Below are 25,031 nucleotides of genomic sequence, written 5' to 3' on the forward strand. Positions count from 1 at the left end.
AGGAGTCCTAGAGAGGCCCCATGGAGGCTTCTCTCCACCTTTTCCGGCCATGTTTCCTCCCAGGAGTCCTAGAGAGGCCCCATGGAGGCTTCTCCCCGCCTTTCCCGGCCTTGTTTCCTCCCAGGAGTCCTAGAGAGGCCCCATGGAGGCTTCTCTCCACCTTTTCCGGCCATGTTTCCTCCCAGGAGTCCTAAAGAGGCCCCATGGAGGCTTCTCCCCGCCTTTCCCGGCCCTGTTTCCTCCCAGGAGTCCTAGAGAGGCCCCATGGAGGCTTCTCCCCACCTTTTCCGGCCCTGTTTCCTCCCAGGAGATTCCTAGAGAGGCCCCAAGGAGGGTTCCTCCTCTTTTCCGGCCCTGTTTCCTCCCAGGAGAGTCCTAGAGAGGCCCCACGGAGGCTCACCTACAAAAAGATATTGATCAAATTGAACGGGCTACAAAAATGGTGGAAGGTCTAAACATAAACCTTACCAGGAAAGACTTAATGAGCTCAATCTGTATAGTCTGGAGGACAGAAGGGAAAGGGGGGACATGATCGAAACATTTAAATATGTTAAAGGGTTAAATAAGGTTCAGGAGGGAAGTGTTTTTAATAGGAAAGTAAACACAAGAACAAGGGGACACAATCTGAGGTCAGTTGGGGGAAAGATCAGAAGCAACGTGAGAAAATATTATTTGACTGAAAGAGTAGTAGATGCTTGGAACAAACTTCCAGCAGACGTGGTTGGTAAATCCACAGTAAGTGAATTTAAACATGCCTGGGATAAACATATATCCATTGTAAGATAAAATACAGGAAATAGTATAAGGGCAGACTAGATGGACCATGAGGTCTTTTTCTGCCGTCAATCTTCTATGTTTCTAAAACGGAGCTTGGAAGGGCCAGATCTAAGCATCCCGTGGGCCAAATCCGGCTACTGGACCTAGAGTTTAACACCCCTGCTCTTAATCTTAATCTCTTAATTTCATAGGGAGCCTGTCTTCTCCCTGTCTCCCAAATTCATTCTCACACACCGTTACACCCATTTTATGTCTCATCCTTTTTTTAAAATTTTCTTTCCAGAAACAAAGAGACAAGCCGGGATGAGTTTATTTTCTACTCCAAACGGCTAATGCGCCTTCTCATTGAACACGCCTTATCCTTTCTGCCCTTCCAGGTAAGTAACTCATGAGAGAGAGACAAGTTGGTTTTAAGGATGGAGACCTGAACATCATTAAACATACTGGGCCTTAACCCAGCAAAATGCAATTCAGTGGTGAGAAAAATAAAGTGTTACTCTTAGGCAAGAAAGACCAAATGCACAGGTATAGAATAGGTGGTACCTGGCTCAATAGTATTAATTGCAAGAGGGATACTCAAATATTTTTACTTTTATTTTTTATTTATTTATTCATTTGTCCAATACACAATACATATGGAAGAGAATAGACATGAAGTACTGTATGTAAAGATAATATGTAAAAATAGAGGAGAAGATATATGAAAGGAAGAAAATATATATGATATATGAGATAAAGGAAAGACAATTGGACAGGCACACTAGTGCACTTATGTACGCCCCTTACTGACCTCTTAGGAACCTGGAGAGGTCAATCGTGGAGAGTCTAAGGGAGAAATGTTGGGGGTTAGGGGTTGACACTATTGAGTCCTGTAATGAGTTCCACGCTTCGACAACTCGATTGTTAAAATCATATTTTTTACAGTCAAGTTTGGAGCGGTTAATATTAAGTTTGAATCTGTTGCGTGCTCTTGTGTTGTTGTGGTTGAAGCTGAAGTAGTCATTGATCGGTAGGACATTGCAGCATATGATCTTGTGGGCAATATTTAAATCGTGTTTTAGGCGTCGTAGTTCTAAGCTTTCTAGACCCAGGATTGTTAGTCTATTTTCGTAGGATATTCTGTTTCGAGTGGAGGAGTGAAGGGCTCTTCTGGTGAAATATCTTTGGACATTTTCAATAGTATTTAGAATAGAATAGAATAGAATAGAATAGAATTCTTTATTGGCCAAGTGTGATTGGACACACAAGGAATTTGCCTTGGTGCAGATGCTCTCAGTGTACATAAAAGAAAAAGATACATTTGTCAAGAATCATAAGGTACAACCACTTAATGATTGTCATAGGGGTTAAATAAGCAATGAAGAAACAATCAATATTAATAAAAACCTTAGGATACAAGCAAGAGTCCTAAGTGGGAGGAAATGGGTGATAGGAATGATGAGAAAAAAATAGTAGTAATAGAAGTGCAGATTTAGTAGAAAGTCTGACAGTGTTGAGGGAATTATTTGTTTAGCAGAGTGATGGCGTTCGGGGAAAAACTGTTCTTGTGTCTAGTTGTCTTGCTGTACAGTGCTCTGTAGCGACGTTTTGAGGGTAGGAGTTGAAACAGTTTGTGTCCAGGATGTGAGGGGTCAGTAAATATTTTTGATTATTTACAGTAAATCAGTAAATATTTACAATTGATTTATGCCATTTCTCCTTTTGTTTCCAGAGCTGCACTGTCGAAACGCCGCAAGGCGAGGACTACGAAGGTTGTACATACCCGTGGGAAGCAAGTAAGTCCCACCAGCAAGAGGTCTTGAAGAGAAATTGTGTGACCATTTGTTAGCACATGGTTGTTGGGGTTTTTTTATGGATTGTTGGCACAAAATTTAGGTTCAGTCTAATTTTTGTAAGACCAGGGAGCCTTGGGCAATTGTTAAAGGTTTTAGAGCAATGGCAGCAGAAATTCAGAGAAGAAATTGAAAACGCAAAGGAAATGTAATGAAAATGCTCCTTCCCATCAGGAATTTGATAATATCAGTATCCTCTTCTTTGTGGTTGTCTATGGGTAAAAAGGGAGGGCGAGAGGAAAGAAAGAAAGAAAGAAAGAAAGAAAGAAAGAAAGAAAGAAAGAAAGAGATTGATTTGAAAATAATGTTAAGTACTGTATTTTTATGACTGTGTAGACCTCTGAATTCACTGGGTTATGTCTGGGCTAATTTAATTTGATATGTTTTAAATTTGGTTTTTCAACATTGCCCCAAGTCACTGTATTGTGAGATGGGGGAAGGAAGGGAAGGGAAGGAAATGGAAAGGAGATGGGAAATAGAAAGGAAGGAAGGGGGAAATGGAGGGAAAGGAGGAAGGGAGGTGAGAAGTAAAAGAGGGAGGGAGGAAAGGGGAGAAGGGAAGGAAGGAAGGAAGGAGAGAGGGAAGGGAGAAAGGGAAGGAGAGGAAGGGAGAAAGGGAGGGAGAGGAAGGGAAGAAGGAAGGAAGAAGAGAAGGAAGGGAAGAAGGAAGGGAGAGGGAGGGGGGGAAGGGGAAAAGGGAGGGAAAGGAAGGAAAGGAGGAAGGAAAGAGAAGGAAGAGTCAGAAGGGGAGAAGGAAAGGGAGAGGGAAGGAAGGGGATGGATTATAATGAGATTGAGGGAGGGTCTCAGGTAAGCAATGAACTACAGATGTCATACTGTTTATATAAATGGACACTTTTGGGGTTCTATAGAGGAAAGGTTGCTTGCCCACCCGAGAGAATGGAGTGGTTTTTTTTTATTTTGGCTTGTTGTTATTATTATTATTATTATTATTATTATTATTATTATTATTATTATCGTTTATTAGATTTGTAATCCGCCCCGAGTCTTCGGAGAAGGGCGGCATGCAAATCTAATAAATAATAATAATAATAACAACAAAGCCAAAAGAAAGAAGAAAAAACCCACCCCATTTTCTGAGCTTTTACCTAAGCCAGAGAAGATGGCAAGCAAGGAGGATCTGCTTCTCCGAAATGCTGTTAAAAGATCCCCTTCCCTCTTCCAGATCACCGGGGTCCTCCATTCTGAGGGCTGGGGAGACCATGGAGCCAGCGCTCAGGGCCGTTTGCAAGGATGTCCGGATCGGCACCATCCTCATTCAGACGAATCGATACACAGGGGAACCTGAGGTAGAGGGCTCCAATGATGAGGAAGCCCAAGAATGATTTATGACCCCTTTGTAACGGTTGTTCATGCTTTATTTATTTATTAGATTTAGCCTCTCACCTTTCCACAAACCTTAGGAACTTTAAGATAGGTGGACTTCAGGTCCCAGAATTCCACCGCCAGCAATGCTCAGTCAATAATAATAATAATAATAATAATAATAATAATAATAATAATAATAATAATAATAATAATACAAAATCCAGCATAGTGATCTCATTTGCTGTGTTGTATTGACATAATAATAATAATAATAATAATAATAATAATAATAATAATAACAACAACAACAACAACAACAATAACAACAACAGAGTTGGAAGGGACCTTGGAGGTCTTCTAGTGCAAACCCCCTGCTTAGGCAGGAAACCCTATACTACTTCAGGTTATCCAACATCTTCTTTAAAACTTCCAGTGTTGGAGCATTCAGAACTTCTGGAGGCAAGTCATTCCACTGATTAATTGTTCTCACTGTCAGGAAATTTCTCTTTAGTTCTAAGTTACTTCTCTCCTTGCTTAGTTTCCACCCATTGCTTCTTGTTCTACCTTCAGATGCTTTGGAGAACAGCTTGACTCCTCCTTCTTTGTGGCAACCCCTGAGATATTGGAAGGCTGCTATCATGTCTCCCTTGGTCCTTCTTCTCATTAAACTAGCCGTGCCCAGTTCCTGCAACCGTTCTTCATATGTTTTAGCCTCTAGTCCCCTAATCATCTTTGTTGCTCTTCTCTGCACTCTTTCCAGAGTCTCAACCAATGTTCCCTCTAATTTTTTTTTCGGTGTGGGCGGAAAAATATAGTGTCTGAGTGGTAGTCCCTTCGGGACTGAGCGGCATAGAAATATAAATAAATAAACAAACAAACAAACAAACAAATAAATAAATAAATAAATTCCCTTCTTTTTTATTAAAAGAAATTAATAATGAAACAAAACTATCTCTCTCTCTTTTCTCTCTCTCTCTCTCTCTCTCCCCTCTTGCTCTCTCTCTCTCTTTCTCACTTTCTCCCTCTTTCTTTCTTTCTTTCTTTCTGGCTCTGTCTGTTGCTCTCTCTCTCTTTCTCTCTTGCTATCTCTTTCTCTCTTTCTTTTTCTCTCTTTCTCTCTTTCTCTCTCTACCTCGCTCTGTCTGTTGCTCTCTCTCTGTCTCTCTTTTTTCCTCTTTCTCTCTCTTCCTTTCTTCTCTGGAGGTCGTGGAAAGTTTTTCTTATTTTAAGGAATATCGGAAGCGCTTGGGCAAAGCACTCCGAGCAAAGGGGCTGCGACTCGAGAGGGGAGGGGCGGGCACTCCCGGAGCGCTCGGAGAAAACCCTCTCATAGCCTGGGAGCACTTCAGGAACACCTGCCCTGCTCCTCTCGGAGCCCCTTCGCTAGTGGCCGAATGGGGAAGAGGAGAAGCCACAGCCGCCACCGCTGCGGGAGGAGCCACGCCCCAAGGTGGCAGGTGGAGGAGAAGCAAGAGGATCGGGCGGGCAGTGGCGTGAGGCCAGGGGCACGAGGAGGCCAGAGGCGGCTGGGGCAGGGGGCAGGGAGGATTGGCACCAGCACTGGCACATCTGTACAGTGGTCTCAACATCCGTTTTGCATTGTGGTGACCAAAACTGAACGCAGGATTCCAAGTGTGGCCTGACCAAGACCTTATAAAGTGTTATTAACCCTTCACGTGATCTTGATTCTCTCCCTCTGTTAATGCAGCCTAGAACTGTGTCGGCTTTTTGGGCAGCTGCTGCACACGGCTGGCTCCTATTTAAATGGTTGTCCACTTGGACTCCAAGATCCCTCTCACAGTTCCTACTGTTGAGCAATGTACCACTTGTATCACTTTTGTAACAATGTATCACTTTTTTCAGTCCTGTTGTCACTTTGAACGGTCACTAAATGGGCTGCTATAAGTCAAGGACTAATTGTACATAAATAAATACCTAAATAAATCTCTCGGCCACCCCTTGCTTGCACCCTAATGGTCTTGCTCTTCCCTTCCAGCTACACTACCTGAGACTCCCAAAGGACATCAGTGAAGACCACGTGATTTTGATGGACTGCACTGTCTCCACGGGCGCAGCAGCCATGATGGCCGTGAGGGTGTTGCTGGTAAGGGGATTGAGAACTTGGGTGGTCCTTGACTTACAACGGGTTGGTTAGCAGCCGTTCAGCGTTAGAACGAACTTCCGTTGGGGGATGCTTATGACTTGGGTTCCAAAGTACAGGTAGACCTCGATGTACTGAGCCCAAAAAAATTCTGTTGCTAAGTAAAACCGTTGTTAAGTGAATTTTGCCCTATTCCATCTTTCTGATCACAGTTGTTAAATGAATTGTTGGTTGTTGGTTTATGGATTTCACTTCCAGAAGAGGTCGTGACAGCTGTCAGCCTGGATAGCTTCAAGGCAGGATTAGACAGATTCATGGATGCCAAGTGTCTTGGTGGTTATTGAAACGGATGTCCATGTGCCCCCTCTATGTTGGTTAAGGCAGGCAGGATTCCCTTGAGTACCATTTGTTGGGGGTCAAGGAAAAGAGACGGTTTTTCCTTCTCTTTCTGCTCAAGATCCCCATGGACAATTGGTGGGTCACTGTGTGGCACAGAATGCTGGACTCAATGGGCTTCGGCCTGATTCAGCAGGGTTCTTCTTATGTTCTTATATTCTTACTATAGAATGGAAGGGAAGGGGAGAGGAGAAGAGAAGAGAAGAGAAGAGAAGAGAAAATATGGAATGGAATAGAATAGAATTAGAAATAATAGAAATTATTATTATTAGGGGCAAGAGGCTGACTCTGTAAACCACTTAGGGAGGACTGTAAAACACCATGAAGTCTTTAAGCCTATTCATCCTTTTTTTGCGATTAATATTAAATTTGTTTTCGCTGGAATATTGTTTTTATTATTGTTGTGAGCCGCCACAAGTCTTCGGAGAGGGGCGGCATACAAATCTAATAAATTGAATTGAATTGAATTGATTCCTCAATACTTAATTCCTTGCGGGGTGGAATCTGGGCAATTGAATGAGTGTTTGCTGCCCGGATGCCCTTCCTTGTCTCCAACATGGAGTTTTATTCTGCAGATATATTCTCTGTGTGCCCATAGAGAGAAAGATCTCCTAAGGGCTCTTGCTGCCTGCAAACCGGAAAGTAAAGCTAGGAATGAAAGAGAGGCTGAAGTTCCTTCTTGGTTTCCTTTAGGATCACGAGGTTCCAGAGGATAAGATTTTTCTTCTGTCCTTGCTGATGGCCGAGATGGGCGTTCACTCCGTCGCTTACGCCTTCCCGCAAGTCAAGATCATCACAACGGCTGTGGACAAGGAAGTGAACGAACTTTTCCGCATCATCCCCGGTATTGGTGAGTGGTTCCATCAGGGGTGTGAAATAATGATGGTCCTAAGACACGGACGGATGGGAGGATCTAAGGCAGTGACGGCGAACCTATGGCACAGGTGGCACAGGTGGGACACGGAGCCATACCTGCTGGCACGCAAGCTGTTGCCCTAGCTCAGCTCCAACATTTATTTATTTATTTATTATTTTATTATTCAGATTTGTATGCCGCCCCTCTCCGCAAACTCGGGGTGGCTAATAACAATAAAAAGACAATGTAAACAAATCTAATATTAAAAATAATCTAAAAAACCCCCAATTTAAAGAACCAATCATACATACAAACATACCATGTATAAATTCTATAAGCCTAGGGGGAAGGGAAAGTCTCAATTCCCCCATGCTTGACGACAGAGGTGGGTTTTGAGGAGCTTACGAAAGGCAAGGAGGGTGGGGGCAACTCTGATATTCGGGGGGAGTTGGTTCTAGAGGGTCGGGGCAGCCACAGAGAAGGCTCTTCCCCTGGGACCCGCCAAACGACATTGTTGAGTCGACGGGACCCAGAGAAGGCCAACTCTGTGGGACCTAACCGGTCGCTGGGATTCGTGCGGCAGAAGACGGTCCCGGAGATATTCTGGTCCGATGCCATGAAGGGCTTTATAGGTCATAACCAACACTTTGAATTGTGACCGGAAACCGATCGGCAACCAATGCAGACTGCGGAGTGTTGGAGTAACATGGGCAAATTTGGGAAAGCCCATGATTGCTCTCGCAGCTGCATTCTGCACGATCTGAAGTTTCCGAACACTTTTCAAAGGTAGCCCCATGTAGAGAGCATTACAGTAGTCGAACCTCGAGGTGATGAGAGTATGAATGACTGTGAGCAGTGACTCCCGGTCCAAATAGGGCCGCAACTGGTACACCAGGCGAACCTGGGCAAACGCCCCCCTCGCCACACCTGAAAGATGGTTCTCTAATGTCAGCTGTGGATCGAGGAGGACGCCCAAGTTGCGGACCCTCTCTGAGGGGGTCAATAATTCCCCCCCCCCCAGGGTAATGGAAGGACAGATGGAATTCTCCTTGGGAGGCAGAACCCACAGCCACTCCGTCTTATCCGGGTTGAGTTTGAGTCTGTTGACACCCATCCAGACCCCAACAGCCTCCAGGCACCGGCACATCACTTCCACCGCTTCGTTGACTGGACATGGGGTGGAGATGTAAAGCTGGATATCATCTGCATATTGATGATACCTCACCCCATGCCCTTGGATGATCTCACCCAGCAGTTTCATGTAGATATTAAATAGTAGGGGGGATAGGACCGACCCCTGAGGCACCCCACAAGGGAGCGACCATCTATGTGTGTGCTGGCAAGGTGATTTTTGGCTCATGCAGAGGCTGTGGGAGGGGGTTTCTGGCTTCCAAAGTGCCTCTGAGGGGATGATGGAGGGCGTTTTTACCCTCCCTGAACACAATACTGTGTTCAATTCTGGAGACCTCACCTACAAAAATATATTGATAAAATTGAACAGGTCCAAAGACAGGCTACAAAAATGGTGGAAGGTCTTAAGCATCAAACGTATCAGGAAAGACTTCACGAACTCAATCTGTAGAGTCTGGAGGACAGAAGGAAAAGGGGGGACATGATCGAAACATTTAAATATGTGAAAGGGTTAAATAAGGTTCAGGAGGAAAGTGTTTTTAATAGGACACTAGAACAAGGGGACACAATCTGAGTTTAGTTGGGGGGAAGATCAGAAGTAATGTGAGGAAATATTATTTGACTGAAAGAGTCGTAGATGCTTGGAATAAACTTCCAGCAGACGTGGTTGGTAAATCCACAGTCACTGAATTTAAACCTGCCTGGGATAAACATAGATCTATCCTAAGATAAAATACAGGAAATAGTATAAGGGCAGACTAGATGGACCATGAGGTCTTTTTTTGCCGTCAATCTTCTTTGTTTCTATGTTTCCCCTGTCTCCAGGGAAGCCTTTGGAGCCTGGGGAGAGTGAAACATGAGCCTACCGGGCCCACCAGAAGTTGAGAAACAGGCCATTTTCGGCTTCCAGAAGGCCTCCAGAAGGGCAGGGAAGCAGTTTGTGCCCTCCCCAGGCATTGAATTATGAGTGTAGGCATTCATGTGCAATAGTGTGCGCCCACACTCTTTCAGCACCCAAGGGAAAAAAGGTTTGCCATCACTGATCTAAGGAAAAAAAGCTGGCCGGAGTGTAAAGAAATATAGGCCATCCTCAACTTACAACGGTTCATTTAGTGACTGTTTGAAGTGACAATAGCACTAAGAAAATGTGACTTATGACTGTTACACACTTAACGCCCATTGCAGCACCCCCTGCAGTCATGTGAGCAAAATTTGGAGGCTTGGCAACTATGGTGGGATTCAGCCGATTCGGGCCCGTTCAAGAAAACCAGTAGTTAAATTGCTGGCTGACCCTTCCTAGTGAAGGGCCGCTCATCTTCGGCGCTACCAGTGTGCCCTCCGCAACCGTCGCGGGTGTGTGCATGTCTGGCAGTTGTGCAAGAACCCGTCGGTGTGAGATTTGGCTTCTGCAAGCAAAATCTCGTGTGAGGATGCGCGCATGAGTGAGGTTTCGGCCATTTAGAAACATAGAAACATGGAAGACTGATGGCAGAAAAAGACTTCATGGTCCATCTAGTCTGCCCTTATACTATTTCCTGTATTTTATCTTACAATGGATATATGTTTATCCCAGGCATGTTTAAATTCAGTTACTGTGGATTTACCAACCACGTCTGCTGGAAGTTTGTTCCAAGGATCTACTACTCTTTCAGTAAAATAATATTTTCTCATGTTGCCTTTGATCTTTCCCCCAACTAACTTCAGATTGGGTCCCCTTGTTCTTGTGTTCACTTTCCTATTAAAAACACTTCCCTCCTGAACCTTATTTAACCCTTTAAAATATTTAAATGTTTCGATCATGTCCCCCCTTTTCCTTCTGTCCTCCAGACTATACAGATTGAGTTCATTAAGTCTTTCCTGATACGTTTTATGCTTAAGACCTTCCACCATTCTTGTAGCCCCTTTGTACCCGTTCAATTTTGTCAATATCTTTTTGTAGGTGAGGTCTCCAGAACTGAACACAGTATTATTCCAAATGTGGTCTCACCAGCGCTCTATATAAGGGGATCACAATCTCCTTCTTCCTGCTTGTTATACCTCTAGCTATGCAGCCAAGCATCCTACTTGCTTTTCCTACCGCCCGACCACACTCCGCTGATATTTTTGCTTCTGCGCATACAGAGAAGCAAAAAATAGGTGAAAATTGCCAAAATCTCACGCGAGCGTCCTCATACAAAATTTCACTTACTGCAAATGCGCAGAAGCCAAGTCTCACGTGGGGGCAGAGGTATGCATTGGGGACGTGCAGATGCATGCGCATCCCGGAATTTCCTACCGTGACTACACACTGGACCGTGTAACTAGCAGCCCATTACTGACCTTCCCCTCCGCGCCCCTTCCAGGAGTCCCCACATGATCCATTTTGGCTCCCAGGAAACTGAAGGAGGCCTACTAGGCCCAAAATGCAGCGTTTTCATTTTCTCTCCCAGGAGGCTGCATGGAGGCCTACTAGGCCCAAAATGGAGTGCTTTCATTTTCTCTCCCAGGAGGCTGCATGGAGGCCTACTAGGCCCAAAATGGAGTGCTTTCATTCTCTCTCCCAGGAGGCTGCATGGAGGCCTACTAGGCCCAAAATGCAGCGTTTTCATTTTCTCTTCCAGGAGGCTGCATGGAGGCCTACTAGGCCCAAAATGGAGCACTTTCATTTTCTCTTCCAGGAGGCTGCATGGAGGCCTACTAGGCCCAAAATAGAATGCTTTCATTCTCTCTCCCAGGAGGCTGCATGGAGGCCTACTAGGCCCAAAATGGAGCACTTTCATTTTCTCTTCCAGGAGGCTGCATGGAGGCCTACTAGGCCCAAAATGGAATGCTTTCATTCTCCCAGGAGGCTGCATGGAGGCCTACTAGGCCCAAAATGGAGTGTTTTCATTTTCTCTTCCAGGAGGCTGCATTGGGCTACTAGGCCCAAAATGGAGGGCTTTCATTTTCTCTTCCAGGAGGCTGCATGGAGGCCTAGTAGGCCCAAAATGGAGCGCTTTCATTCTCTCTCCCAGGAGGCTGCATGGAGGCCTACTAGGCCCAAAATGGAGCGCTTTTGTTTTCTCTCCCAGGAGGCTGCATGGAGGCCTACTAGGCCCAAAATGGAGCGCTTTCGTTCTCTCTCCCAGGAGGCTGCATGGAGGCCTACTAGGCCCAAAATGGAGCGCTTTCGTTCTCTCTCCCAGGAGGCTGCATGGAGGCCTACTAGGCCCAAAATGGAGCGCTTTCGTTCTCTCTCCCAGGAGGCTGCATGGAGGCCTACTAGGCCCAAAATGGAGCACTTTCGTTCTCTCTCCCAGGAGGCTGCATGGAGGCCTACTTGGCCCAAAATGGAGCGCTTTCGTTTTCTCTCCCAGGAGGCTGCATGGAGGCCTACTAGGCCCAAAATGGAGCACTTTCGTTTTCTCTCCCAGGAGGCTGCATGGAGGCCTACTAGGCCCAAAATGGAGCACTTTCATTTTTTCCCCCAGGAGGCTGCATGGAGGCCTACTAGGCCCAAAATAGAATGTGGCGGTGTGGGGGTGCGGTTCCCGCACCCCCAGTCTATTTTCATTCCCAAGAGGCTTCATTGAATCTCATGGTCTCTCTTGTTGTTTTCTAGGAAATTTTGGAGACCGTTACTTCGGCACAGACGCCCCGCCAAATTGGAGCGACGAGGAAGACACCTTGGATACTTGACCGCGTCTCATGTCTAGAAACTTCCCTGAAGGAGTGGCAGATTCCGCAACCCAGACCTTGACCAGCACCTTATTGCACTCCTCCGTAAATCTCCAGTCGCTTATAAAAAAAAGAATATTTTGGCAATGCAGATGCTCATATTTTCTCCTGCTTCGTTTTTGCCCCCGAAGTTGAAGGAGTATTTTTTAAGGAGTGGGGTGGGTGGGGGTTGGCAGGGTAAGAGAACGGCTCCGGACTGTGGTTTTGTTTTTGTAAAATATGCACGAGTGTCTTTGTGTCCAGAAGCAGTTTATTTTAATTTTTAAAGAGAAATAATATAACTTATTTTATTAAAAAAAATAATAACGCCACTTCCTTGGCAAAACTGTGAAGATTTCACTCTGGTGTCTTGTTATTCTTTACTCAGGATAGCTTTATATTTATTTTATTTATTTTATTTATTCGTTTGTCCAATACACAAATACATAGGAAGAAAAATAGACATGTATTAATATATATAAGGGTAAAGTGAACTTAGAGGAGAGGATATATGAAAGGAAGAGAATATACAGTATATGATAGGTGAAAGAAAGGAAAGACAATTGGACAGGGGACAAAAGGCACACCAGTGCACTTATGTACGCCCCTTACTGGCCTCTTAGGAACCTGGAGAGGTCAATTGTGGAGAGTCTAAGGGAGAAGTGTTGGGGGTTAGGGGTTGACACAATTGAGTCCGGTAATGAGTTCCACGCTGTGATAACTCGATTGTTGAAATCATAGTTTTTACAGTCAAGTTTGAAGCGGTTCGTATTAAGTTTGAATCTGTTGCGTGCTCTTCTGTTGTTGCGGTTGAAGCTGAAGTAGTCATTGACCGGTATGACGTTGCAGCATATGATCTTGTGGGCAATACTCAAATCGTGTTTTAGGCGCCATAGTTCTAGGCTTTCTAGGCCCAGGATTGTTAGTCTATTTTTGTAGGATATTCTGTTTCGAGTGGAGGAGTGAAGGGCTCTTCTGGTGAAATATCTTTGGACATTTTCAAGGGTGTTGATGTCTGAGATGTGGTATGGGTTCCAGACAGATGAGCAGTAGTCTAGGATGGGTCTGGCAGAAGTTTTGTAGGCTCTTGTGAGTAGTGTGAGATTGCCTGAGCAGAAGCTGCGTAGGATCAGGTTAACAACTCTAGAAGCTTTTTTGGCAATATTGTTGCAGTGGGCTTTAGCACTTAGGTCATTCGTTGCCAGCAACAAATGAACAAACACATCGGGAGCCCTTGACTTACAGCCATTTATTTAGTGACCGTTTTAACAACACTGAGAAATGTGACTGATGGCTTCTTTTTTTTACACTTTCTACCATTGCGACATTACATGATCAAAATCTGGATGTTTTGGGAACGTTTTCCAACAGTGGCTATTGTTCTGCCTGGCGTGACAGCTGAGCAGTAATTAAGGTCAAAGTAAAACATACAGACTGGAGTTTCAGAAACACAAGAATATATTTCATTAAACAAGTTGGCTGGGAAGCACAATTACAGCAAAAGAATGTGTCTTTACTGCCAAAGAGTCTGAGTTATCTTCAAGGCCGATAACAAATGTCCCAAAACCCTCAAGGTTTGTAAATAATGTCTCCAAACTGGACTGAAGCAAGGTTACTCACTATTTGTGAAATAGCTACAAAAACAATTTTCGAAGGCTGGGTTTCTCCAAGAAAGCAGGGATGTTGGTTTAGAGAAAACTCTGGATCTGTTTCTGTTTCTCTGTTAAACCACGAACGATAACTCCTGCAAGGAACACTTCCACAAACCTCCCCTTTTATGCATGCTGCAGAATTCTCTATTATTCTCAGGCTGTGATCAAGATCTCCTATGTCTGCTACAAAAATGGTGGAAGGTCTTAAAACTTATCAGGAAAGACTTCATGAACTCAAGCTGTATAGTCTGGAGGACAGAAGGGAAAGGGGGGACATGATCGAAATATTGAAATATGTTAAAGGGTTAAATAAGGTTCAGTAGGGGAGTGTTTTTTAATAGGAAAGTGAATAGAAAAGAAGATATAGGAGTAAAACATATCAATGAAAGAATAGAAGAAGAGATATAGGAATAGAAGAAAGGTATAGGAGATATAGGAGAGCAATAGGACAGGGGACGGAAGGCACTCTAGTGCACTTGTACTCGCCCTTTACTGACCTCTTAGGAATCTGGAGAGGTCAACTGTAGATAATCTAAGGGTAAAGTGTTGGGGGTTTGGGGATGACACTATGGAGTCCGGTAATGAGTTCCACGCTTCGACAACTCGGTTACTGAAGTCATATTTTTTACAGTCAAGTTTGGAGTGATTAATATTAAGTTTAAATCTGTTGTGTGTTCTTGTATTGTTGTGGTTGAAGCTGAAGTAGTCGCCGACAGGCAGGACGTTGCAGCATATGATCTTGTGGGCAATACTTAGATCTTGTTTAAGGCATCTTAGTTCTAAACTTTCCAGGCCCAGGATTGTAAGTCTAGTTTTGTAGGATATTCTGTTTCGAGTGGAGGAGTGAAGGGCTCTTCTGGTGAAGTATCTTTGGACATTTTCAAGGGTGTTGATGTCTGAGATGCGATATGGGTTCCAAACAGACTCCAAGATCCCTCTCCTATTAAGCCTGCTTGTGCCTTGCTTTCTTTTAACTTTTAACACAGCTCTGTGCCGACGGTTGCAATGGAAAAAGTGTGTGGGTGGCTGCTGGCCGGAGCAGCGAACGACGCCCTGTTCGAATCTCGCCTTGCCTTTTCCTCTTAACAGTGACCAGAAAAACCCAGTCGGCGAGAGAATTCAAGCAAAGCCGAGATACCAATCTCGTCTCTCTCACTTTGATCTCCGAAAGAGAAAGAGAGAGACCGAAACCACAATCAGCTGAAAGGCCTCTGAAAAGCAAAGCCTCCAGAATGGAAAATGTTAAAAAAAATCCCCCCCGAAAGAGAATTGGTGTAGGCGGAGTGTGGCTTGGACAGAAAGGCATTTCACTTAGGCAAGGAGGGTTATTCAGACCATTTTAAGCACAGCAGAAAAGGAGGGGGGTGAGGCTGGAAGTCTGGGGCCTTCTGGGAGTTGAAGTCCGTGCAAAGCTGGCTGGGGAATTCCTTGAACTAAAAGTCTGGGAGCTGAAATCTACACATGCCAGCTGAAGAATTCCAGGAGTTTAAGTCCACTATGGTACCTGGGAGATTCTGGGAATTATAGTCCACCATGATACCTGGGAAATGAAGTCCATTATGAAAGCTGGGAGATTGTGGGAATTATAGTCTACTATGATGGCTGGGAGATTGTGGGAATTATAGTCCTCTATGATAGCTTGGAGATTGTGGGAATTGAAGTCAACTAAGAAAGCTGGGAGATTGTGGGAATTATAGTCGACTATGATAGCTGGGAGATTGTGGGAATTATAGTCCTCTATGTGTTCTGTCTAGGTCACTCCGGAAGCTATGACCAACCCAAAAAGATAAGCCAGACACACCGGTTGAATCCAAACACAGTTTTATAATGGCAAAGAGAAAAGAAGCCAACAGAAAATGTCCTTACAGAGCAGGAAAACACTGGAACTCCAAATAGATACACGAAGGCAATTGTTCATACAGAAACACAGGATTCTTAATGCCAAGACGAGGCTGTTGAGCCAACAGACACACACCTCCCACCAATCTTCAAGGTTGCTGGGCCATGAGCCAGGAACAAAAACGCTGAGAGAAAATGCAAATAACACCAACTTCCCTTTGATAACACTCCATGCTGCCGGAATGGTTCTCATGCCTTATAAACCCTTCCCTGCTAATGAGGACCACACCCAACCCCCTGGTGTTCCTCATTCAACGCTGATAATATCTACGCAGTTGATTTCTCCTTTGAGCTATGCGTCTCTGCCGCATACTAATGATAGCTTGTGCGTCATCATCCAGAGACTCCAGGGAATCACAGCTACTTGCTTGAGATAGCCCCTCCCCAGGGCTCCCAGGCCTTGCATCACCTTCACTTTTGTGACTGCTGTCTGCACTGTCTGACTGCAAAGAACTCTCCTCTCCACTCTCAGCCTCCCCTGGGCATGGAGCCAGCAGAGACGCAGCTGGTCTTTGATCTGGCTCAGGCTGAACCACAACACTATGATAGCTTGGAGATTGTGGGAATTGAAGTCAACTAAGACAGCTGGGAGATTGTGGGAATTATAGTCCACTATGATGGCTGGGAGATTGTGGGAATTATAGTCCACTATGCTACATGGGAGATTCTTGGAATAGAAGTCCACTATGATAGCTGGGAGATTGTGGGAGTTGAAGTCCACTATGCTATCTTGGGGGTTCTGGGAGCTGGAAATCCACACATCTTCAAATTGTCAAGGTTGAACCTTGAGGGCTGAAACTACCAAACCAACATTTTGGCTTAACAGGATGGGCTGCCTGAAACAAGAAACTGAACTGCAAAAGTACCATTTTCTTTTGTTCGCTTTCAGTGTGACTTAGTGTTGACCCCTGAGTTTCACAGCTCAGTGAGTAAACGAATGTGAGTTTCCAACTGCTATCTCATACTCGTGAGCCCCCTTCCTCCACCCCCCTGGCCCATTTGGGTGGCACCAGAAAGTTTATATATATTTCCTCCCCATTTTCTTTCCTGTGACATATTCTGCTATAAATAGATGATAGATAGTAGATATAGATTGAGAAAGATTATAGATAGACAGGATGGATGAGTGGGTGGGTGGGTGGATGGATGGGTGGGTGGGTAGATAGGTAGGGAGGGAGGGAGAGATAGATAGATGATAGATAGATAGATAGATAGATAGATAGATAGATAGATAGATAGATAGATAGATAGATAGAAGATAGGTAGGTAGGGAGAGAGAGGGAGAGAGAGATAGATGATAGATAGATGATAGATAGATAGACAGACAGACAGACAGATAGAGAGAGAGAGAGAAAGAGAGATGGATAGATAGATAGATAGATAGTAAGTAGGTAGGTAGATAGACAGACAGACAGACATGAAAGAGAGAGAGAGAGATGATATGGTGCAGAATGGAGGAATTAAATTCCTTGCTGCCATCTGGTCATTAGCGCTCTCTCTGAGAGTAATTGATCCCATGTGGAGATTTCAACAGTCTCAGAGAGAGTACTAACGACCAGAGGACTGCAAGGAGGAATGTAAAACCTTCCCCCCTCCACCATTCAGTCAGAACTGAAGAAGCTTCTTAAATGTGAAGCAAAACTTCTTCAGGGGAAAACCAAGGAACACCACTTGCCCTTTGAAAAAGCACCTTTGGAACAACCATGAACTGGATGGCTGAGAATCTCCACAGACATCCATCCAGTGTGGGTTTGTTTGTTTGTTTGTTTGTTTGTTTGTTTGTTTATTTATTTATTTATTTAGTCCAATACACAATGAGGGTTTTAGTGGGTATATATCTATATACACATAGTAAAATACATGATGAAGGTTATAGAGGAGATATTCATTGTAAAATATATCTAAGAAAGAATAGAAAAGAAGATAAAATAATAGAACATATCAATGAAAGAATAGAAGAAGAAATATAGGAATAGAAGAAAGGTATAGGAGATATAGGAGAGCAATAGGACAGGGGACGGAAGGCACTCTAGCGCACTTGTACTCGCCCCTTACTGACCTCTTAGGAATCTGGATAGGTCAACCATAGATAATCTAAGGGTAAAGTGTTGGGGATTTGGGGATGACACTATGGAGTCCGGTAATGAGTTCCACGCTTCGACAACTCAGTTACTGAAGTCATATTTTTTACAGTCAAGCTTGGAGTGGTTAATATTTATTTATTGGATTTGTATGCCGCCCCTCTCCGCAGACTCGGGGCGGCTAAGTTTAAATTAAGTTTAAATCTGTTGTGTGCTCTTGTGTTGTTGTGGTTGAAGCTGAAGTCGCCGACAGGCAGGACGTTGCAGCATATGATCTTGTGGGCAATACTTAGATATTGTTTAAGGCAGAGGTCCCCAACCGCCGGTCCGCGGACCGGCACCGGGCCGTTGGGGTTTTCCAGCCGGTCCGCGGCGCCGCTGCCCTCCCGGCAGAGGACATTATGCAGGACAGAGTGGGGCGTCGGGCAGGGCGGAGAGAATCCGGAGGCTCCTTTGGTGGCTGGGGGCTGCCTGGCTTTGTGATTTTGGCTGGGGGGGAGTTAGGAAGGTCCTACTTCTCCCCCCCCAGCCAAAAACTCAAAGCCTATCTGCTGGATACGGGCGATGAGTGGGACGAGCGGCGCCGAAGCCGGTGGCTGTGGCAGCTGCTGCAAGAGGCTTCCGCGCCGCTCTGTCCCACTTATCGCCCGTATCCAGCAGATAGGCTTTGAGTTTTTGGCTGGGGGGGGAGAAGTAGGACCTTCCTAAGTCCCCCCCCAGCCAAAAACTCAAAGCCAGGCAGCCCCCAGCCGCGAGGTGCCCCCTCCCCTTCCCTTTCACACACAGCTTCGGGCCCCCTGAGCGTGTGCAGAGCACCCCCAGCGCCGCCCCAGCCGAGAGACCCCTGCCCCCCTTTTTCCCGACCGGACGGAGCCCGCCGGGGGGGTCCCACGCGGGGCGCCCGCTCCCCTCCCATGGAGCCCTGCCCTGTTTGGTGCCCGCTGGCCGGCCAATGGCCTCCCTCCCTCCCTGCCTCGTGTTTGCAGAGCTCCGCCGGGCAAAGTTCGGACGCCTTCCGGGCGCACGCACACATCCACACCTCCACCCCCCCGGGAGAAATTCGCCCCCTGCCCAGAATTGGCCAGCCCAGCAACGCTGCCCTGCTCCCTTCGGAGGTGCGGAGAGGGCGGGGAGAGGAATTTAACCCCGAAAGTGGCCGGGGTTGCACAGAAATTCCCCCAACCTTCGCTGGTTTCGGGCCAGGGAAGAGGGGGCCGTGTTTACCTGGCTGATTCGGGGATGAGAGACTACCAGGAGCTCCGCAAGGCTGCGTGACTTGGATTGGGAAGTCCAAAAAAGACCCCCGGGATGGGTGAGTGGAGGGAGAGGGGAAAGAGAGAGGGAGAGAGGGGGGAGAAAGAGAGAGAAAGAGATAGCAAGAGAGGGAGAGAGAGAAAGAGATAGGGAGAGAGGGGGGAGAGAAAGAGATAGCAAGAGAGGAAGAGAGAGAAAGAGAGAGGGAGAGAGGGGGGAGAGAGGGAGAAAGAGAGGGAGAGGGAGAAAAAGAAAGAGAGAGGGGGGGGAGAGAAAGAGATAGCAAGAGAGGGAGAGAGAGAAAGAGAGAGGGGGGGGGGAGAGAAAGAGATAGCAAGAGAGGGAAAGAGAGAAAGAGAGAGGGAGAGAGAGAGGTGATAAAGGAAGAGGAGAGATAGAAAGGAAGAGAGAGAAAGAAAGAGGGATAGAAAGAGTGAGAGATGCTCAGTGAGCCTTTCTTTGAAGTTGCCTTTCTTTCTTTCTTTCTTTCTTTCTTTCTTTCTCTCTTTCTTTTGCTCTCTTGCTCTCTCATTCTTTTTTCTCTCTCTTGCTTTCTTTCTTTCTCTTGCTTTCTCTCCTTCCTTCCCTCCTTCCATTTCTTTCATTCCCCCTCTCTATTTTTATTTCTCTTTCATTCTCTTTCTTTCTTGCTCTTTTCTTTCTCTCTTTTACCTTCCCTTCCTCTATTTCTTCTTTTCTTTCTCCTTCCTACCTTCTTCCCTCCCTCCCTTCCTTCAGTCTTTCCTCTCTTACTCTCCCCTTTCATAAGTTTCCTTGCTTCCTTCCTCTGTTCCTGTCCCTTCCCCCTTTCTTTCTTTCTTTCTTTCTTTCCTTCCTTTTCTCCCTCCATTTCTTGCTTTCCTTTTCCTTCCTCCCTTCTTTCCTCCCTCATTCCCTTCTTTCACTCCTTCCTCTCTTACTCTCCCCTTTCACCCCTCCCCAAAGAAGGTAAATTTCATACATAATTGGTATGTCGCAAAATAAAGTAGTTTTAAAATGGCGGGTAGGGCGGCCCCCAGACACTTAGGCTGTATGGGGCCCCAAAATTCCTGATGGCGGCCCTGGCTCCACCCCTCCATAACCCCACCCCCATATGACCAAAGACCCCCCCCCCCCCCCCCGGGCCATGGAAAACTGGTCTAGCTTAAAGCCGGTCCCTGGTGCAAAAAAGGTTGGGGACCTCTGGTTTAAGGCGTCTTAGTTCTAAACTTTCTAGGCCCAGTTTTAGCCACCGTTTTAGAGCAGGGAAGTTCCCGCGCCTCTTTTTGAAAACAGGCATGGCCGAACTTTTAAAGAAACATTAAAAATGTGAACATAAAGTTAAATTTAAAATTTTAATGAAAAAACATTGTTTTAAACATTCAAAATTTTAAAGAAACTCCCTTTTCAATGTCTGTCGGTTTTGACGTGAACTCCGTGGCAGTGACTCAAACTCTCCATTTGGTCTATTTAAAAACCTCCCTTTTGAAAAATCAAAACTCTCACTGGGATTTTTTGTGTGTGTATCGGCTGGATTCCCCTTTGAGGGGTGATACTACATTCGTTTTTAAAGCACGATTATCACTTTCTAGAATGAAGACTGTTGAGAGACACTGCATCTCATGAGGAGAAGAAACCTCATGGAAACGTCTGCCTTTTCTTAAAACCTGATTTGGCTAGTCCTTGACTTACGACTGATCGCATAGCAACTGTTCCAAGTTATGACGTAAAGCAAGGGTCTTCAAACTCGGCCACTTTAAGATTTGTGGACTTCAATTCCCAGAATTCCCGGTCCACAACTTCAACTCCCAGAATTTCAAGTCTCAGAACTTTACTCCGAGATGTCTCTTATGACCCCATACAAATAAATACTGTTTCAGTTTCCAAACAGTCCTCACTGGCTGACCTGTTCCTATGTCTATACATTGGCTGACCTTTCATTAAGCCCCTATTCTACTTTGTGAATATACACTGACAGATGTCACATCATCCAGCATTGGATTGACGATTCCTGAAAAATGAGAGAGGACTCTGGGGTCCTTGGTGCTCTCTGACCTTAGTTATTTTGGCAATAGCACTTAGACTTACATACCACTTTGCAGTGCTTTTACAGCCCTCTCTAAGCAGTTTACAGAGTCAGCATATTGCTCCCAACAATCTGGGTCCTCAATTTACCCACAACGGAAGGATGGAAGGCTGAGTCAACGTTGAGCTGGCGATGAGATTTGAACTGCTAAACTACAGCTGGCAGTTAGCTGAGATAGCCTGCAGTTTTGCACTCTAACCACTGCGCCACCTTTCTTTCCTGCCGACATTTCAGGATCCAAACTAGGTAACATCTTCAGTGTGGGGAGGAGGAGGAGGAGGAGGAGGACATGAGAAGGAAGACTATGGGTGATTAGTCCTCTCTGACTATGAGTGTTTTCCTGCAGATTTTTCGTGATCCAAACTAGGTAACATTATCAGTGTTAGTAAGGCAGTGGTCCCCAAACTATGGCCCGCGGGCCACATGCGGCCAGCTGAGGCCATTTATCCGGCCCGCGGGTAAGTGACAGGAGCACATCTAATTTTCCATGAATAAAATGCAGTATTTTGTTAGTAACTAATATCAATCATCAAAAAAGTTGCAAAAGGTTTTTTTTCTAATTTTCTCATCCAGTTACATTCATTTTCTTTCAATTAAACTCCCTCCTCAAAAAAGTACAACACTTATTAACCATTATGCCAAAGTGCTTCCTTCTTTCTTTATACATTTTTCTATAAGCCAAGAAAACCTTGTATAGCCAATCAGATGTTAACAAAAGAAAATTAAAAACAAAACATAAACGTATATGAATTTCAGACTTCTTTCCCCCCCCTCTAAATAGTACGTTCCCATTTTGTTTTTTTACTTTAAAATAAGGTATGTGCAGTACGCATAGGGATTTGTTCATAGGTTTTTTTAATAGTCCGGCCCTCCAATAGTCCGAGGGACAGTGAACTGGCCCCCTGTGTAAAAAGTTTGGGGACCCCTGTAGTAAGGAATGGAGAAGGAGAACAAAAGGCTAGGCAGAAATGGGAGGTGAAGGAAAATGAGAAAATGAAGGGGAAAAAGAAGAAGCAGAAAATGAAGGAGAAGGAGAAAATGGAGGAGAAGGAGAGGCAGAGGATAGACAGAAGGAGGAGGTAAGAAGAAGGAGAAAATGAAGAAGCAGGAGAAACTAGACAGAAGGATGAGATAAAGGAGAAGGGTGATAATAATAATTATTATTATAAATATAAATATAAATATAAATAATATAAATATAAATAATATAAATATAAATATAAATATAAATATAAATATAAATATAAATATAAATATAAATATAAATATAAATATAAATATAAATATAAATAATATAAATATAAATATATAAATAATAAAAGTAGAATGCTTGGCTGCATAGCTTGAGGTATAACAAGTAGGAAGAGGGAGATTGTGATCCCACTGTATAGAGCGCTGGTGAGACCCCATTTGGAATAGTGTGTCCAGTTCTGGAGACCTCACCTACAAAAAGAGATGGATCAAATTGAACGGGCAACAAAAACGGTGGAAGGTCTTAAGCATAAAAGTTATCAGGAAAGACTTCATGAACTCAATCTGTATAGTCTGGAGGACAGAAGGGAAAGGGGGGACACAATCGAAACATTTAAATACGTTAAAGGGTTAAATAAGGTTCAGGAGGGAAGTGTCTTTAATTGAGAGGAAAGTGAACACAAGAACAAGGAGACACAATCTGAGGTTAGTTGGGGGAAAGATTAGAAATAACGTGAGAAAATATTATTTTACAGAAAGAGTAGTAGATGCTTGAAACAAACCTCCAGCAGACGTGGTTGGTAAATCCACCGTCACTAAATTTAAACATGCCTGGGATAAACATAGATCCATCCTAAGATAAAATACAGGAAATAGTATAAGGGCAGACTAGATAGATAGACCATGAGGTCTTTTTCTGCCGTCAATCTTCTATGTTTCTATAATAATAATAATAATAATAATAATAATAATAATAATAATAATAATAATAATAATAACAACAGCCTTTATTGTCATTGTATTATCATTTCATGTATACAGTGAAATTGGTTTAGCCTTTACTGGTGCAATTCATAACAGAAAATATAAGACAACATGAATATCATAGAGAATAATCCTTATAAAAGTAATTTTTTGGGAGGAGGGTAGAGACACTAGTCATACAGTACGTTTCCATATGTAGGTGGAGTGATTGTGATTGTGTTTAGGAGTCTGACAGTCCATGGGTAGAAGCTGCTTTTACACCTGTTTGCCCAGCTGGCTATGCTGAAACAATGTCTTTTGCCCGGTGGTAAAAATGAAAAGAGCCCCTGGTCAGGTTATGAATCATCCCTTCCTTACTCTGCTGAAACAGCGAGACCTGGTGATGGAGAAAAGGAAAAAAATAAAGAGAAGGAGAAAAAAGGAGAAGGAAAAAATGAAGGAGAAGGAAAAGGGAGAAGAGAAGGATATAACTGCAGCTACGTTTTTCATATTTTCTTTCTGTGCAACTTGCTGATGAAGGAATTTTAAATAAAAACATTACGAATCAGGCAATCATTTTAACAAATGATAGCAGCAGGACTTTGGGTGGCAACCACAAAAAGGCGAGCTCGAGTCAACACGGATCTGTGCTAAGCAGAAAGTAAAAGAATATTTTGATGGCTGCAGGACATCTCAGGACATAAACATTTCCTGTGTGGCCTCTAAGAGAAGGTGAGGACCATTTGCAAATTTGCCATGTAAAAACAACACCCATCACTCCTTTGCTATCAGAACAAAAATGAAGCTTGGGTACTCTCGGAAACCAGTTAGCAGACGAACAAACTCTGCAAAGGACAAGAAAGAAACAACAAAAAAACCTGCCCAGATCATATCCTTTGAAAGATTACAAGAACAAATATTTTGTCAAATGGAGTGAAATTTGACTTTAAAAATGCAGCATTTCTTTCTGTCTGTCTGTCTCTAGAAAGAATGCAGAGAAGAGCAACAAAGATGATAAGGGGATAAGCAACCTAGAACTAACCGTTAGAACAATTAATCAGTGGAACAGCTTGCCACCAGAAGTTGTGAATGCTCCAACACTGGAGGTTTTTAAGAAGATGTTCGATAACCATTTGTCTGGAATAATGTAGACTTTCCTGCCTAAGCAGGGGGTTGGACTAGAAGACCCCCAAGGTCCCTTCCAACTCTGTTGTTGTTGTTGTTGTTATTAAAAAAACACACAAAACCTATAGAAAATGTTACATATGCTGCTCAAAAAAAAAAAGGGAACACTCAAAGAACACATCCTAGATCTGAATGAATGAAATATTCTCATTGAATACTTTTTTCTGTACAAAGTTGAATGTGCACAACAGCAGATGAAATTGATTGTCAATCAGTGTTGCTTCCTAAGTAGACAGTTTGATTTCACAAAAGTTTGATTTACTTGGAGTTATATTGTGTTTTTTAAGTGTTCCCTTTATTTATTTTTTTGAGCAGTTTATATCCTTTCTAATTCTAACATTCCTATTCACAAGTCTTAAAGGAGGACTGATGGTGGCTTCGGAGTTTCTGAGACCAGCCAACCAAATCAGAAATGTCACAAGCCTCATTTAGAACATTTGGTCACCCCGAAAAGCCACATTTTGCTGTTGTTTTTCAAATGGGCAGAATCCGGCCTCGAGCCCCTTCCGTTTCCTAATCTATTTACCTCCTGTCTTGGTCAGGAAAGCAGTGGATCTAACAGGATCCCCCCAAGGATTAAAATTTGATCTAAACCCAATAAAAATTCCCTATCGGCCCGAATCATAAAACATGCAAACTCATTAATCCATCATGTTGCATAACCTCTTGTCTGAAGTGGTCTAGGGTTCCCTATTTGAGCAGGGGGTTGGACTAGGTCCCTTCCAACTCTGTTATTCTATTGTTCACTTCCAGGTTGGCTCTTGTCGAGAATTCTGGAAGTTTGGTTCTGCAACCCTACAAGACCAACACAGACTTCAGGGGAGAATCAGAACTGCAGAAAAAACAATTGCTGCCAACCTGCC

The 25,031-nt window shown here is 44.2% G+C and overlaps 1 protein-coding gene across 2 annotated transcripts in view; it reads left to right on the top strand.

Moving 5' to 3' along the window:
• LOC139155624 (uridine-cytidine kinase-like 1) overlaps nucleotides 1-12,450 on the top strand; it is a 74,588-nt gene extending 62,138 nt beyond the window's left edge. For both annotated transcript variants that reach the window (XM_070730828.1, XM_070730827.1), the window contains exons 10-15: nucleotides 1,061-1,154; nucleotides 2,489-2,556; nucleotides 3,796-3,919; nucleotides 5,935-6,042; nucleotides 7,129-7,285; nucleotides 12,003-12,450. In XM_070730828.1, the coding sequence (XP_070586929.1) occupies nucleotides 1,061-1,154; nucleotides 2,489-2,556; nucleotides 3,796-3,919; nucleotides 5,935-6,042; nucleotides 7,129-7,285; nucleotides 12,003-12,079 (628 nt within the window). In that variant the 3' untranslated portion in view covers nucleotides 12,080-12,450. The remainder of the gene's footprint in view (nucleotides 1-1,060; nucleotides 1,155-2,488; nucleotides 2,557-3,795; nucleotides 3,920-5,934; nucleotides 6,043-7,128; nucleotides 7,286-12,002) is intronic.
• Nucleotides 12,451-25,031: the final 12,581 nt, after the last annotated feature.

Source organism: Erythrolamprus reginae, unplaced genomic scaffold (assembly GCF_031021105.1).
Source record: "Erythrolamprus reginae isolate rEryReg1 unplaced genomic scaffold, rEryReg1.hap1 H_34, whole genome shotgun sequence".
Classification (NCBI taxonomy): domain Eukaryota; kingdom Metazoa; phylum Chordata; class Lepidosauria; order Squamata; family Dipsadidae; genus Erythrolamprus; species Erythrolamprus reginae.